General features: G+C 39.2%; 1 protein-coding gene across 1 annotated transcript in view; it reads left to right on the top strand.

Annotated features, from left to right (window-relative positions):
• LOC126484820 (thyrotropin-releasing hormone-degrading ectoenzyme-like) overlaps positions 1 to 16,120 on the top strand; it is a 297,846-nt gene that overhangs the window by 221,785 nt on the left and 59,941 nt on the right. Inside the window, exon 16 of the mRNA XM_050108419.1 lies at positions 14,783 to 14,929. Within this exon, the coding sequence (XP_049964376.1) occupies positions 14,783 to 14,929 (147 nt within the window). The remainder of the gene's footprint in view (positions 1 to 14,782; positions 14,930 to 16,120) is intronic.

Genomic DNA, 16,120 nt, shown 5'->3' on the forward strand with positions numbered 1-16,120 from the left:
ATTATAAAGTTATCCCACAAGGTGTAATTGCCTTCTCTGTGTGGAGCCATTTAACTGTTTTGTGTTCTATATTCACTTATCTAAATATTTGTCATTTCAGCACTTGTGTAAAGATTGAAAGGGGGAACCAGATTACAATCTCCTGCAATGAAACAATTTCAGAAGATTGAATTCAGTATGTAAGCCTTCTCTCTGTCAGCTTCTGTTTTGATATGAGTAATGATCACTGAGCAGCTGGATAGATCTTTCTGACCTATTCTTGACAAGATTACAGTCTCCCCAATTCCTTCTGAAATATTGACTGAAGTGTCTAATTTGTCCTTGTCAGATGTGATTGAGTCTGCTCCCACCCTCTCCCACTTCCTCTATCACAGACTGAAAACTGTTATTTCTTTTCACATACCTTATATCATTAAAAAATTACTAATATTTTCCCCATACGCAACTGCCCCACATGTCCAATAGGACAAAATTATTTTTCTTTCTATATTGCAACCTGAAATTCTTTCCTTATTTCTCTACAGGATTTCCCATTTTCAACCACTTTTGGACTTCAGCATAGCCTATATTGCACTTTCTCTTTAAACTTTTTATGTTTTTTCCTGCAGTTCATTAGTTCATCCTTCTCTCAGTTCCCTCAGAGCAGTAATTTTTCATAAATGCTTAGCACAAAATAGGAGATACAAACAGCTGCCAAGTATAATAGTGAAATGGATAAAACTGCAGGGGAACATAAAGCAAAAATCAGGACACAGAACTGCAATGAGGACACAGTCAAACAACATTTGATGGTCATTGAACTTTGTGATTGGCTCCTGTGGCGTCAGACCATGAGCACCAGAACCAAACCACAGCATGACAGAGCACAATCAACGCAGATTGGCCAACCTACTGCCAGTCAGAACACACCTTCTGGACATCGACACCATCCAGACACTTCAATATGACCCAGAAACACCACTGATTCATGGAATCAGCAGGGGGGATGAATACTTAAGCACAGCCATATCAGCTCGTTGCCATTTAGCCAGCTGGGCAGTAAGTGATGTCCAGTCTGCATCTATCCGTGCCATTGCCATAACTCTGCCACAACTAGGAAGTGAATGAGGAACCTCTGTCTGTCTGCCCAGACTAAGCAACCAACAATGGCTCCAGCTGCCCACTCCTGCTCTCCAGTTTTGATCAGCTTGTTGACACCAGCCACACTACTGTCATGCCATCAGGAATGCTGGACCTGCCGTAATGACCAAGGATACTGCTGAATGGCCTTTCTCAGCACTGCAGCTGTATGAAGCTTTGTGTGGCAGCTGTGTCACCATCACTGAGTCAATTCATTAGGTCAATGTCCAGGTGACTAATCAACCCACATCACTGTACCACTGGCCATGTCTACACCTGCTGCTCAGTGCAGAATATGTGAAGAAGGAAATGCACTTGAATGACCATACTAGGCATATGGAATAATTAGAGACTTATTAATATTCATGGAGAAATCAAGTTTCCCAAAGCTACATTTTGGTGGCCAACAGGGATGATTCTACACTCACCTGTTATATTTGGTGCCAGAATCGAGATGGTTTGAAGACTGATGGATTAACAATGACTAAGAAGATAAACAATATGCTGATGGCAGAATACTGTGATCATTAATTCAACAAGGACACAATATATGTAAGTAACAGCACAAACCTTTTGACTTTCACTCATGGGGTTCCATACATCCTTTGGTTTGAACCTTCCTTACATTTTCCATAATGTCGGGGTTAGATACCATTGCAACATTTGGTAAGGGACTGAAGGCCAAACTATTAACTCTAGTAGCACGCACACTGTGCAGTTTACCTGTACATTCCACAGTTTGTTGGGTTTGCCATAAGATAGGGCATTATGCTGGCCATTGCAGAGAGTGTGTCTCGCTCAGATGCAGAAGACCTTGTATAGTCTGGAAATTCTAGTTATTTCTTAACAGTATGCCAGAAGAGGCAAAAGGATTTTTGTTGTGAATACAGAATTGTATCAAGTAGAGGTTTTAGGATGAGAAAGGATCATAAGAGTAATATTTGTATCAGTAATCAGACATGTGCATAATGTAGGATTTAATATCTTGGCTAAGCCAGGAATATTAGGAGATGTAATCTGGAAAATGTGAAACCCAGAGAAAATATTTATCTGGTACTACTTAGTTCATTAAGACAGATTTAAGCCATGATATAATGTTGATAAACATGAACTAGAATAAAGAGTTCCAATGGTACTGTTGGGTTAGGTTTTATTGTTTTCACATGATGTGGCATTGTCTCAAAACAGCCTAAGTGCTGAGACATGTCACTGGTCTAGATGTTGTCAATTAAACTACTCCAGTTCCCTCTCAAAGCAATGTTCACGATAGCAGTAAATACATCAGCAATAGCCAGTCAACTGAAAGAAGTGACATACTAAATAATAGGGCAGTGCACAAATCACTCTATTTGCATACATCAGTTCTGTTCCACATATGGTAGAATGCAGCCCACAGTACATTTATTCTCATTCTTTGTTGATAACGATAATTTATAAGGTATTAGTGCAAACTTGAAGGTAGGTTTCATTACTTGTTAGGTCATAGTGCTGAAGTAAGTGAACAGTATATGTATGGATTAATGAAACGAGAAGTGTACACATGAAGATGTAGCTGGTTGTTCAGTGTTAGTATGGGACAGTGTGCCATATTGTTTGTGTACATGTGAGGTATGTCTTAGTGTTATATTTGAGATTTCTGTTTTAGCAGTTAGAGGAATATGGTATATGCAATACGAGAATGTGGGAGAGGCAAACTTAGTAGGCGAAAAGAAGTAGGTGAAAATGCCTTCCTGAATCATACTACCCTCCCACAAGATGAAACAATATAGCTGCTGTCAGTACTAAAAGTGAGACAAATAAAGAAATGAAAATGAGAAAAATAGAGAAGGCAGACAGAAAATGTGAATAGGATGCAAAGAATAAAGTGATACATGAATGGAGGTGGGAATGTGAAATGTAAATAATTGTAAATAACTTGTGTCTGACTTGCACCAAAATACAAGGGTGAATTTACTTCACAGAAGAGAGGAAACTAAAGCTATTGGAAAACTTGAAGTAGAAGTCAGAGTCCAGAACTGCAGAAAGACCACAGCAAGACAGCATGTGCTGATAATTGAACTGTGTGATCAGCTCCTCTGTCTTAAGACCATGAGTGTTGGACCCAGGCCATAGCCAGACATCATGTAATCGACACAGCTTGGCTGACCTACTGCTGATTACACCATACCTTCCAGACATTGATACCCTCCAGATGCCTTTATGTGCAACAGAAACACCATTATCACTGTGGAAACAGTAAGCATAACCTGTATTCAGCCAAGCTGCATGACCTCATTATCATTCAGACAGCCAGGTAGTAAGTGATGCCCAGTCTGTGTCTGTCAGGGCCACTCCCACAACTCTGCCACTGCTGGAACGCAAACGAGGGAGCTCCACCTGTCTGCCCACCAGTGCAGCCAAAGTTGTGCCAGCCAGCCACCCTTGCTCTCTAGTTGTTGGTCCACAGGTCAACCTTGGCTAACACCATCGCCATGCCACCAGAAATGCCACAGCTTGCTGCAATGACAGAAGATACTGCCTTGCTCAACAATGCAGCTGTGTGAAGTCTTGTGGCATCACCATTGCTGAGTCAGTGCACCAGGTCAATGCTCCACTAAGCATGCAGCCCTCTTGTCTCACCGCTGGTAATGTCTAAGCCTGCCACTCAGAGCTGAATATTATATGAAGAAGCAAATGCACTTGAATTACTGTACTAGATAGACAGAATGATTAAAGACTTGTTAATGTTCATGGAAGAATCGATGTTCCATGAATAATCGGTGTGATTGAATAAAGGACTGTGTGTGTATGTACCTACAACTGGTCTGTCTGCTGCTTCCCCACATGTATCCCTTGTCTCGCAAACCGCACCCTGACCTTACCACACACAAGCAAGACTTGAGCCCATCATGGCAACCTAGAACTGCTCATGTTTAACTCCAATTTTCCACAGCTACTCAAGTTCCACTACAATAGGAAGAACTCTGAATTTTTCAAAGTCACTTCTTTATTCCCATTTCTTATCCCTGTAATGTGTATGCCTCTGTTTAATTTTAATCTCATTTATTTTAGGAAAAATATGTGACTCAAATTGCTGAAAGAAAATGTTTTAGAAAAATCAGCCATTGGAAAATAGAGGCTGGAATAATGACAATTTATGAAAAGAACAGATTGCTAGTCACTAGGGAAACTCCCCATCACACCCAGCTCAGATTTAGTGGTAAAATGGCCCAGTGGATAGCCCGTCAGAAACTGAACACAGAAGTGGATAGCCCTTCAGAAACTGAACACAGATCAAGCATGAAAACAGGAATACAGTGTACTGAACTGTGAAAAAAAGCAAAATAAAAACAGTGAATGGTCCAAGCTTCACAAGTCCAATATCAAGAGAAATTAAACAGCCATGGTGTCATGGCTAAGTGGTCACGATGTTGGACTGTAAACCAGACTAGCCATGTTTGAAACTCCCTCATGCCATTTATTTATTTATTTGTTTTCACATCATTATGAACTGTCCATCTGGTTACTGAAATGTTTGTTTTCTTTCTGTAGTCTTAGCAGTTGAGTCATGTGGTAAGAGTACATTACTGTTGCAAGTAAATGTGATGAATAGTGAGAGCAGGTGAGATACTACATAGACTTCTCACAGAAATTAAAGCAACAAATAAACAGATATGAACTATGTTACAACAAAGGAATTCAAGAGTAAACACTTCCAAAGTGGAACGCAACTTCAAAAATGTCAAACACAAGTTCTGACAGAGCATAGAGAAACTGTGTGATTGTGAAACTTGCATTTATTTGTTGCAGCTTATGTGGTAAACTATTATGGTTTCTTCATTTACTTGAGAATGATGGCACTCTCATATGAATACCTATATTGGGTGAACTTGCATTCGGGAGGACGACGGTTCAATCCCGTCTCCGGCCATCCTGATTTAGGTTTTCCGTGATTTCCCTAAATCGCTTCAGGAAAATGCTGGGATGGTTCCTTTGAAAGGGCATGGCCGATTTCCTTCCCCATCCTTCCCTCACCCGAGCTTGCGCTCCGTCTCTAATGACCTCGTTGTCGACGGGATGTTAAACACTAATATCCTCCTCCTCCTATATTGGGTGAGGAGGCATATCTCACTCACTTACCAGGGATACAAATTAGGTGTATCAATAACACATTCCTATCATATGACACATATACTGTGACTAATTCTGTATATGACATGCCAGATGTGTTTCCCGGTGGAGGATTCAGTCGATTTTTTGCTTTGTCATCAAACATTTGTGGTTCATATTCAAAAGCCACTTCCTTTCTGCTGCTAATAGAGTAGTTGTGCAGAATCAACCATCATTATAGGTCCCTACCTTACACCTCACTGTTGCAAATGAATGTTTTTTTTCTTTAAAAGAATGCCTTTTGGCTGAAAGCTCAGAAGTTTTGCAGTCTTTTCACTGCACCTCTCTGCAATTCAAAATCTCCTTATTTGATGAGTATCAATCTGTCCTTTTTATAATATCGTCACTATTCCATCTTGTAATTTCCATAATTTGATTTTCCCTAGCTGCTTTTCTTCTATCCTGCAACCCAGTGCTGTTTTCATTTGTCACAACTATCTAATACAGAGCTTTACTCAGTGCCTGTAATGTTCTTTTCTCTTCTTTCCTGTGTTTTGTCTGTTGCTTTCCAAACTACATACACTCTGACTTATGAGCCACACCATAACAACCATCTTGTCTGAACAACACACAGTATGTGACCACACTGCTTGTTGGTACAACATCACATGTCCCACATTATTCCTATCAATATAATTAATCCTACAGCTTCAAACTGAGAACTGTTTTTACCTCACTCTTTCATATTATTGCATCCCCCAACCCCCAAATACCTTTCTGTACCATGGATCTGCTGTACCCTGTACTACCAACTGCCTCTCCTTCTGTATTCCAGTACTAACCTTACCTAATCCATTTACATCTGCTGTCCCCTCTTTTCAAATATATCCATCCACTGATGTCTCTTTTTATTTACTGTTTTTTTTATTTATTTTTCTCTTTGACCTCATTGTATTTTCAAATTGATTTTAGTTTGTTTTTGTCTTTCACTATTTGCCTTACTCCAAGGTTTCACTTTTTTCCCCAATACTTCATCTGTTCTGTCCTATTTGTAATTTTTCCCATATATCTTTACTAGTTATTTGCACATATTTTTACATACTTAATGTTTTTTACATTTTTTCTATCCTACACTGGATCCTTTCTCAAACTATCTGTGCCCATACAGAAAAGTTCCCTTACCCCTAGCCAGAACCTAGTCCCACATACTGTTCCAACATTGTTGCCTAGCTCATGGAATCACCCCAACTGCAACCCTCCTTCCACAACGACCTTTATCTCTTCAAATTCTGCCAGTCCATAGCACTCATCATCATAGTCCTGTAAAACCATGTAAAACTGTTCCAAAACTCATTGCAATACCTCCACTTCATCCATGAAATTCTCTTGCTCTGCAAATCCAAATTCCTTTGTCTCACAGCTACAATGAAACTCTTGCCCTCCAGGAACTCAAGTAGCATGCATAATGCCACCTCAGAAAGCTCTCCAACCTGTTCATCTCCTACTTCCACAGTGAATTATGACTATCCACAACCTCTACAACAGTATCCAAGCCTCCTCCATATCCCCTCATAGCTGACAAACCCCACCTCGCAGACCTACTACATTTACCACATCCTCAAAAACTTGCTCCCACCACCATACAGAATCCAGAGCCTGAAGAGAGTTGGAACACAGTCATTAGCCTTTCCTGCAAAAGCTTTAGTCCCACATAAGTGCCCCACTGCCAAATTCAATCATTCCGGGCTTGATAAAAGACCTTCTCTCCTTCTTCTGGTCTCTACAGTAGAAATGCTTTTTTGGCATCATTGTTGCCAAGCAGACTCAACCCAAAGCCAATGTTGTACCCTACCTGACTCAGCTCACTTCTCCATCCAACCATGACCCTTAACATAGACAAATGTAATGTATTGCGAATACATAGAAAGAAGGACCCTTTATTGTATGATTATATGATAGCGGAACAAACACTGGTAGCAGTTACTTCTGTAAAATATCTGGGAGTATGCGTACGGAACGATTTGAAGTGGAATGATCATATAAAATTAATTGTTGGTAAGGCGGGTACCAGGTTGAGATTCATTGGGAGAGTGCTTAGAAAATGTAGTCCATCAACAAAGGAGGTGGCTTACAAAACACTCGTTCGACCTATACTTGAGTATTGCTCATCAGTGTGGGATCCATACCAGGTCGGGTTGACGGAGGAGATAGAGAAGATCCAAAGAAGAGCGGCGCGTTTCGTCACCGGGTTATTTGGTAACCGTGATAGCGTTACGGAGATGTTTAATAAACTCAAGTGGCAGACTCTGCAAGAGAGGCGCTCTGCATTGCGGTGTAGCTTGCTCGCCAGGTTTCGAGAGGGTGCGTTTCTGGATGAGGTATCGAATATATTGCTTCCCCCTACTTATACCTCCCGAGGAGATCACGAATGTAAAATTAGAGAGATTAGAGCGCGCACGGAGGCTTTCAGACAGTCGTTCTTCCCGCGAACCATACGCGACTGGAACAGGAAAGGGAGGTAATGACAGTGGCACGTAAAGTGCCCTCCGCCACACACCGTTGGGTGGCTTGCGGAGTATCAATGTAGATGTAGATGTAGATGTAGATCCACCCCCACTGTCCTCATATCACCCCGTTAACATTCCACAATTTCTTAACCTCAAACTTTGCCTCACCATCATTCCCCTAACTCTTCAACATGGGGAAACGAAGGTGTCAAGACTCAGTGGCCAAAGGCAGTGGCCCTGTGTTGTCTGAGCTGTGTTCATATGTGTGTTTTCTACTTTAGTATAAGGCCTTTTGGCTGAAAGCTCAAATGTATAAAAGTCTTTTTGTTGTGCATGTCTGATACCCAGCATCTCCCCTGCATGGCAAGTAGCAATCTATCCTTTTTACAGGACTGTCAGGGTTCTAGAAATAGTTGCATTTTTCATTAGCATTGTCCATATTGTGCATCTCATCTGACTCATGACCACAATTTTTTTCTAAACAAAATAAGAAGCCATTAGTAGTGTTCCTGTTAAACACTGTTCTTCTTTAGGCAGATGATTTACTATCAATAATTCATCATAGTCAATAAATTAGTAAAAGTATTTGAGCCCAAGAACAAGTTTTCAACAGCTTTGTGCTATAATGTACATTCCTTGCACGTATCATTACAAAGTGAAATAATTCAAAGCTGAACACTAATAAGATATGTGATCTCAGCCAGACTTATTGTGTTGTTCTGGTCTCCAGTCTGAAGACTGGTCTGATGCATCTCTCCATGGTTATTCTATCCTCTGCCCCAAACAACTACTGTAACCTACATCCATTAGAAACTGCCTACTATATCCACCTCTTGGTCACCCTCTACAATTTTTACATTTATACTTTCCTCCAGCACTACACTGATGATTCCTTGATGTCCCAGAACGCATTCTCAAGCTGTGCAACAAACTTTTTTCTCCCAAATTCCATTCAGTGCCTCCTCATTAGTTACATGATCTATCTGTCAAATCTTTAGCATTCCTTTGTTGCACCATGTTTCAAAAGCTTCTTTTCTCTTCTTATCTGAACTATTTATCACCCATGTTTCACTTCCATACAGACTACACTTGAGACAAATACTTTCAGAAAAGACTTCATAACACATAAATCTATGTAAGATGTTAACAATTTTCTCTTCTTCAGAAATGACTTCATCATTGCCAGTTTCCATCATGAGTTGTTTTACCGTCCAAATAGCAAAACTCATGTACTAATTTTAGTGTCTTGTTTCCTAATATAATTTTCTCATCATCACTCAATTTAATTTGACTACAGACCATTACCCTTGTTTTCATTTTGTTGGACATTCATATTATACCCTCCTTTAAAAATATTGTTCATTCCGTTCAAGTGCTCTTTCAAGTCCTTCACTTCTCTGACAGAATTAAAATGTCATTGGCAAACCACAATGTCTTTATTTCTTCTCCCTGGACTTCAATTCTTTCTCCAAATGTTTCTTTGCTTTCCTTTACTGCTACCAGTGTAAACACTGCATAACACTGGGTGTACGCTACACTCCTGTCTCACACATTTCCCAAGCAGTACTTCCCCCTCATGCCTTTTGATTCATGTAAGTGCTGTCTTGTATCTGCATAAGCTGTAAATAACCTTTTTCTCCCTGTATTTTATCCCTGCTGGCTTCAGAATTTCAATGAGTGTATTCCAGTCAACATTGTCAAAAGCTTTCTCTAAGTCAACAAATGCTATAAACATAGGTTTGCCTTCGTTAACCTTGCTTCTAAGTGAAGTTGTAGGGTCAGTGTTGCCACACAAGTTCCTGTATTTATCTGAAATCCAAACCTATGTTTCCCAAGATTGGCTTTAACCAGTTCTGCATTCTTCTGTAAATAATTTTTGTCATTGTTTTGCAACTGTGATTTATGAAACTGATAGTCTGGTAATTTTCACACCTGTCAGCACTTGCCTTTTTTGGACTTGAAGTTATTATCTTCTTCTTATAAGCTGATGGTATTTCCCAGGTCTCATATATCTTGCACACCAAGCGGAATGGTTTGTTCATAGCTGGCTGGCTCTCCCAAGGATGTCAGCACTTCTTAGGGAATTTTGTTTCCTGCAGGGGCCTTGTTTCAGATTAGGTCTTTCAGTGCTCTGTCAAATTCTTCTCCCAGTACCATATTTCCCATCTCATCTTCATCTATTTCCTCTTCCCATCCTATAAAATGGCCTTCAAGAACATATTCATTATACAGTCCCTCTATGAATTCCTCCCACCTTTCCATTCTTTGCTTAGTTCTGCTCTTCCATCTGAGCTCTTGATATTTTTTCTCCACAGGCCTCTTTAATTTTCCAAAGGTGGTATCTACCTTTTCCCTATTTGTATGTGATTCCATAGCTGTGCATTTGTCCTCTGGTCATTCCTGCTTAACCATTTTCTCTTTCTGTCAATCTCGTTTTTCGACATCTATATTTGGTTTCACCTGCTGTGATATCCAAGGATTTCGACGGGACAATGCCATTTTATCTGTTTGATCCTCTGCTGCCTTCATTATTTTGTCTCTCAAAGCTACACATTCATATTTTACTGTGTTCCTTTACCATTTCAGTCAAGCATTGCCTAATGCTACCTCTGAAACTCTCAAAACCTCTGGTTCTTTCAACTTGGACAGGTCTCACTTCCTTAATTTGCTACCTTTTTGCTGTTTCTTCAAATCTTATTCTTTATTCTCTGTCTCACCTTTATGCAATTGATCTGAAACATTCTTGTGTCTCCAGGTCTCTTCCATGAATAAAACCATATTTCACAACTCTTAAACGAAGTTTTAGTGATTATTAAATTATGGCCCATGCAAAATTCTACTGGACAGCTTCCTTTTTCATTCCTCTTCCTCAGTCCATATCCTCCTATTATTTTTCTTTCTCTTCCTTTTCCTACTATCTAATTACAGGTCCCTCATCACAATTAAATCTTCCTCTCCATTATCTGAATAATTACTTTTACCTCATCATACATTCTTTCAGTCTCTTCATCATCTACAGACCAAGGTAGCATATAAACTTGAGCCACTGAGGTGGGAATTGGCTTTGAGCCCAACTTAGCTATGGTAATGTGTTCACTATGCTGTTCATAGTTGTTTATCAGCATTCCTGTTTCCTTATTCCTCATTAGACCTTCTCCTATATTACCACTATTTGATTTTGTATCTATAACCCTGTACTCATATGACCAGACACTCTGTTTGTCTGCCACTGAATTTCACTAATTACCACTACATCTAACTTCAACCTGTCCAGTTCCTTTTTTAAATTTTTTAATCTACCTGCCTGATTAAAGGATCTAACATTTCATTCTCTGACGTGTAAAATTCCAGTTTTACATTTCCTAATGATGACAACCCCCTAAGTAGTCCCTGCTCAGTGATCCAAATTGGTGACTAATAAACCTCTTGAGTATCTTACCCAAGAGGATGCCATCATCATTTAACCATATAATAGAGCAGCACTCAAATGGAAATGGAACACTTACCACAAAGGAACCATGGAATGGTTCCATTCAAAAGCAATCACCACATGCTTTAAAGACATTTATCCCACTGGGAGATGAGATAGTCAATTTCTTCTTATAGAACATTGTTGGTCACTGATGGATCCAAAAGTCTATTTTACTTTTCCCTCACTCTTGCACTTCCTTCTCCAACTCAATGTGACATCTATGCATGTCTTCCTACAGGTCACCAAAGATGTGGAAACCACAGAGTGAAGGATCCTCACATAATGGAAGATGTTGCTGTGTTTCTCAATCATATTGCTGATGTGAAACCTTTGTCTAATTGGCATGCAGCAGGATCATTCCTGCTGGCAGCATTCTTTTTACTGACTTTTTGACTTTATGGCATGTCACAGTTTCAATAAAGTGTCTTCATAGCCTGCATGTTGATTTTGGTTCCATGCTCAATGAACTTGATGAGCAGAGGGGCCCCTGCAGTCAAAGAAGAAGTTCAACATTACCTTGCCAGAATTTGTGTGAAAAGATCTGGTTTCTTTGGTGGTGGAGATGTGAGATATTTACACTGTTACCTTGCCATTTTCCATCAGGCTGTCAGAATGCTGTCGAATGGAGTCATCCTGTTGCATGCTAATGCCCACTCAACACTGCCAATTGGACAAAGACTATGCTTCAGTGTTTTGGTTGGGAAATGCTGCAACATCCTCCATACAGGCTGGATCTTTCACTGTATGATTCTCACATCTTTGGCAACCTGAAGAAAGACATATGTGAGCGTCAGTTTCAATTGGATGAGGAAATGCAAGAGTCAGTGCGGTTCAGTAGCCAACCACATTCTATGAAACAGGAATTGATCATCTCTTCTCCTGGTAGGATAAATGTCTTAACGCATATGGTGATTATTTTTGAATAGAAATATTCCATGATCCTGTGAGGCTGCTGTTCAATTCTCATTTGCCTCCCCCTCATCCTTTCCCCTTTCTCATTTGCAGTACAAGCACAGCAGTGCCATGTTGGCTGATGTTACAAGACGAGATAAGTTGATCATCCAGAGTGTTCTCTCTGCAACTACCAGAAAGGCTGCTGCCCCTCTTCAGGAACCTTGTGTTTGTCTGTCCTCTCAACAGATACCCCTCCATCGTGGTTGCACTTATGATGTAGCTATACATATCAGTGAGACACACAAGCCACCCCAACATGGCAAGTACTTGGTTTATAGTCGAGTCTTATCAGACAGAAGAATAACTCTCTTGTAATCTTATTAACACCCTATTTTCTTGATGAAACATGTCCCAATGATTACCTTTGGTGTAATTACTAGCTTGCTAAGTTACAGATCAAGAGATTCATTTACCAGTACTTAACTTCTGAAAGTGAAATGTCAGTCTGCTGACACAAAAACGACAAAGCAGAAGAGTTAAACAATGGAAAATCCAGGCTGGAATGTAACAATATAGAGAAGGAAAGTTGATACTCACCATATAGCAGAGATGCTGAGTCGCGATAGAAGCAACAAAAAGATTCACACAATTATAGCTTTTGGCCGCTGTGGCCGAGCAGTTCTAGGCGCTTCAGTCCGGAACTGCACTGCTGCTACGGTTGCAGGTTCGAATCCTGCCTCAGGCATGGATGTGTGTGAGTCCTTAGGTTAGTTAGGTTTAAGTAGTTCTTAGTCTAGGGGACAGCATTGCTGCTTTGGTTGCAGGTTCGAATCCTGCCTCAGGCATGGATGTGTTTGATGTCCTTAGGTTAGTTAGGTTTAAGTAGTTCTTAGGCTAGGGGACTGATGACCTCAGATGTTAAGTCCCGTAGTGCTTAGAGCCATTTGAACCATTTTAGCTTTCAGCCATTAAGGTCTCTGTCAGCAATAGATACACAATACAAACATGCACACACATACTGCAGTGTGGTTTCAGTTGTCTGAGACTGCAGACGTGTGTGCAAGTTGCATTTGTGTGTGTGTGTGTGTGTGTGTGTGTGTGTGTGTGTGTGTGTGTGTGTGAGTGTGTGTGTGTGTGTGTGTGTGTGTGTGCATGTTTGTATGTGTGACTATTGCTGACAAGGCCTTAATGGCCGAAAGCTATAACTGTGTGAAGATTTTTGTTGTGCCTATTGCAACTCAGCATCTCTGATATATGGTGACTAGCAACTTTCCTTCTGTAATATTGTTACAAAGCAGAAGGATTCTGAGCTCTCAGGAGTTGAAAACACTGAAAAGTTGATGCAGGTCACTCAGTTGCTGTCTCCTGCTGTACTACCTTATGTTTCCAGATCCTTTAATGTGATTCAGCAGGCAAAGAGAAGTGCAATTCGGTATTCACTAACCTGATCGAATTACAACTAAAAAACTAGTTTTTTCCTTTACTTTTTTAGTGCAGTGTGACAGGTTTTATCCATCTAGTTGCATCTGCCAAATCTCAGTGATTTCCAAAGGATGTTCTGATAAGTATAACATATCAGTTTTTATTTTCCTATACTACCATCATAATTTTTAATGCTTTTTTAATTGTAACTATATTTTTTTTCAGCTCTACATTTCATAAAAATTTGGCCTGCAAAAAGACTTTGTGGAACACTGGAGTCTATGAGGTTATACTGAAAAGTAGTACCACTGAATTTTAAATGTGAAAACTCTTAAAGCTTTTCAAATAAAATAAATGTTATTAACATTTACACCTTTATTTTTCATGTCTACATATTTATTTCTCAACATAGTCACCCTAGTGACAAATGCATTACTCCCAGCAAGAGACCAGTTCATTGACACCATCGCTTTAGGATGTTTGGCTTTGTTGATGGAGACACAACCTAATGTCTGCTTTCACTGCTTCATGACTATCAAAGTAAAACCGTTGAAGGTGTCCTTTAAGTTTTGGAAACAAGTGAAAATCGGCTGGGGAAAGTTGGGACCATATGGAGGCTGATCAATGACAGTGAACCCAAAGCAGTGGATGTTGCAGATATTACAGCACTCATGTGTGGTCTGGCATTTTCATGGTGAAGGAGAGTGCCCTCCATGTGTGGACATATTCTTCAAATTTGAAACTCCATTACAGCATGCTGTTTCTCATGCACTGACATAGTTACTTTACACACTGCAATATTACACATCACAATATGGAGCTCTCTAGTGGCAGAGAACTGCAAGTATGTAGACATGTAGAATAAAGATGTAAAATGTTAACAATTTTTGTTTTATTTAAAAAGCCTTAAGAGTTTTCATAGAAAAACTTTGGCAGCATTACTTTTCAGCACACCCTCATATTATCTTTAGAAGCCTTCAATTAGTTAACAAGTACATGTGTAGTTAGCATTAAATAGAAATTCTCTCAATATTAAAGCTTTTGCAGTGAATAGAAATTCATGCTTTATTTTGTCAAAACTAAGTATTAAATGAAGAAGTTTGCTATGTGTTGGCTCAAAATGAAATTTTTCCTGAAAACATTCTTGGCTCCCTTTTTTAATTGAATGCTTTCATCTACTTCACAAAGACTGTAGTATATAGTTAAGGTATGTAACTATAGTATGTACAAAGCTGATATTTGCTTTGCTAATTAGAAACTTTATCCCTATTTTTTCCAGGGACTGTATTGTTTTGCAGTGGGGTGAGCATTACATTTGGGAGGAAACATTGGTTAAGATTCTTGGTCACAATGAAAACAATGAAACTGATTTAGATGCACTGAAATATTTTGCTTCTTGTACTCAGCAAGAGGAGAGAATAGACAAGTAAGTATAAGGCCTCATGTACTCATTTCTTAATTATTAATGTAAAAACTTGTGCCTAGTCACCATACTACATTATTTTGAAGCATTCATTAGTCATCTATTGGGAACATGGTGGTAATTATATAGATGTGACTATTTTCCAGCTGTTTCATTTTAAACAAAAAAGAATTCCAGCACCAGCATCAAATTAGACAAACAGCTAGCAAAAAAAAATTAGGTAATATGAGGAAACAAAAAAACCAGATACCATATCTTTAGGCATTATAAATCATTCAAACAGACAGAGAAAAAGGCATTATAAATACTTAAAATGGCAATACAGGAAAATCTTACATTATACTTATACATTTACTAGTGTGCACAATTCAGACAATAACACAATCAGCGTAATTGTTAATATCATGCTGTATTGTATTTTTAAAATAACTTTAAAGTGTTAAACTAAATGCTTAATGTATTTGACAAAAAATGAAAATGTCCCTTAAAAGCCTATGCACTGAAATGTTCTATAAGCTTATTGGTTTCATGACAACCAAATGCTTTCTTAAATTTTTCAGAGTCATGTTCAGTGTCCTGGCAGACAATATATTTTTTTATCTGAGAAAATAACTGCTTAACATCTACAGAAGCAGTTGGCACAAATATAAAAGACTGATCTATTATAGGGTCCACTTCTGCTACAACAGAATTGTCATCTTCTAGAGTTTTTGAGAAGTTTATCAAGATCAGGATTTTTGAAAGCACCATTTTACACTTTTCCCTCATAAAGAAACACCATTTCTTTGGCAAACTCTCTATTCTTTGTGTTGCATCATCCACAATTTTCACTGACTTTGTCAAAGGTTGCTCTGTTTCTTGAAGCTGGCAGATCCTTGTGGTAGGAAACTGAACTCAGCTACAGTGAAAATTGAGTCATTTATCACTTTCGAAGATTCTAGAAGTTTCTTTACTGCTACAATTATAGAAGCTTTATCCTCCAGAGTGATGACCACATGCTATATGCCTACCAGAGAGATTTGAGGCTCATTAAACTACTGCTGCAATTCATAACCACTGTTTTGTTATAATAGGCTGAGGATGCTTGATAAAGGGAGACCAGAGCAAGTAAGTGATGATAAGGCATAACCAAGTTTAATAAATTTAATTTTTGGAGATGGTTTGGTTTTCTTTGCGCTTGTTAACAAAATGTGG

This window comes from Schistocerca serialis, chromosome 1, assembly GCF_023864345.2.
Source record: "Schistocerca serialis cubense isolate TAMUIC-IGC-003099 chromosome 1, iqSchSeri2.2, whole genome shotgun sequence".
NCBI lineage: Eukaryota > Metazoa > Arthropoda > Insecta > Orthoptera > Acrididae > Schistocerca > Schistocerca serialis.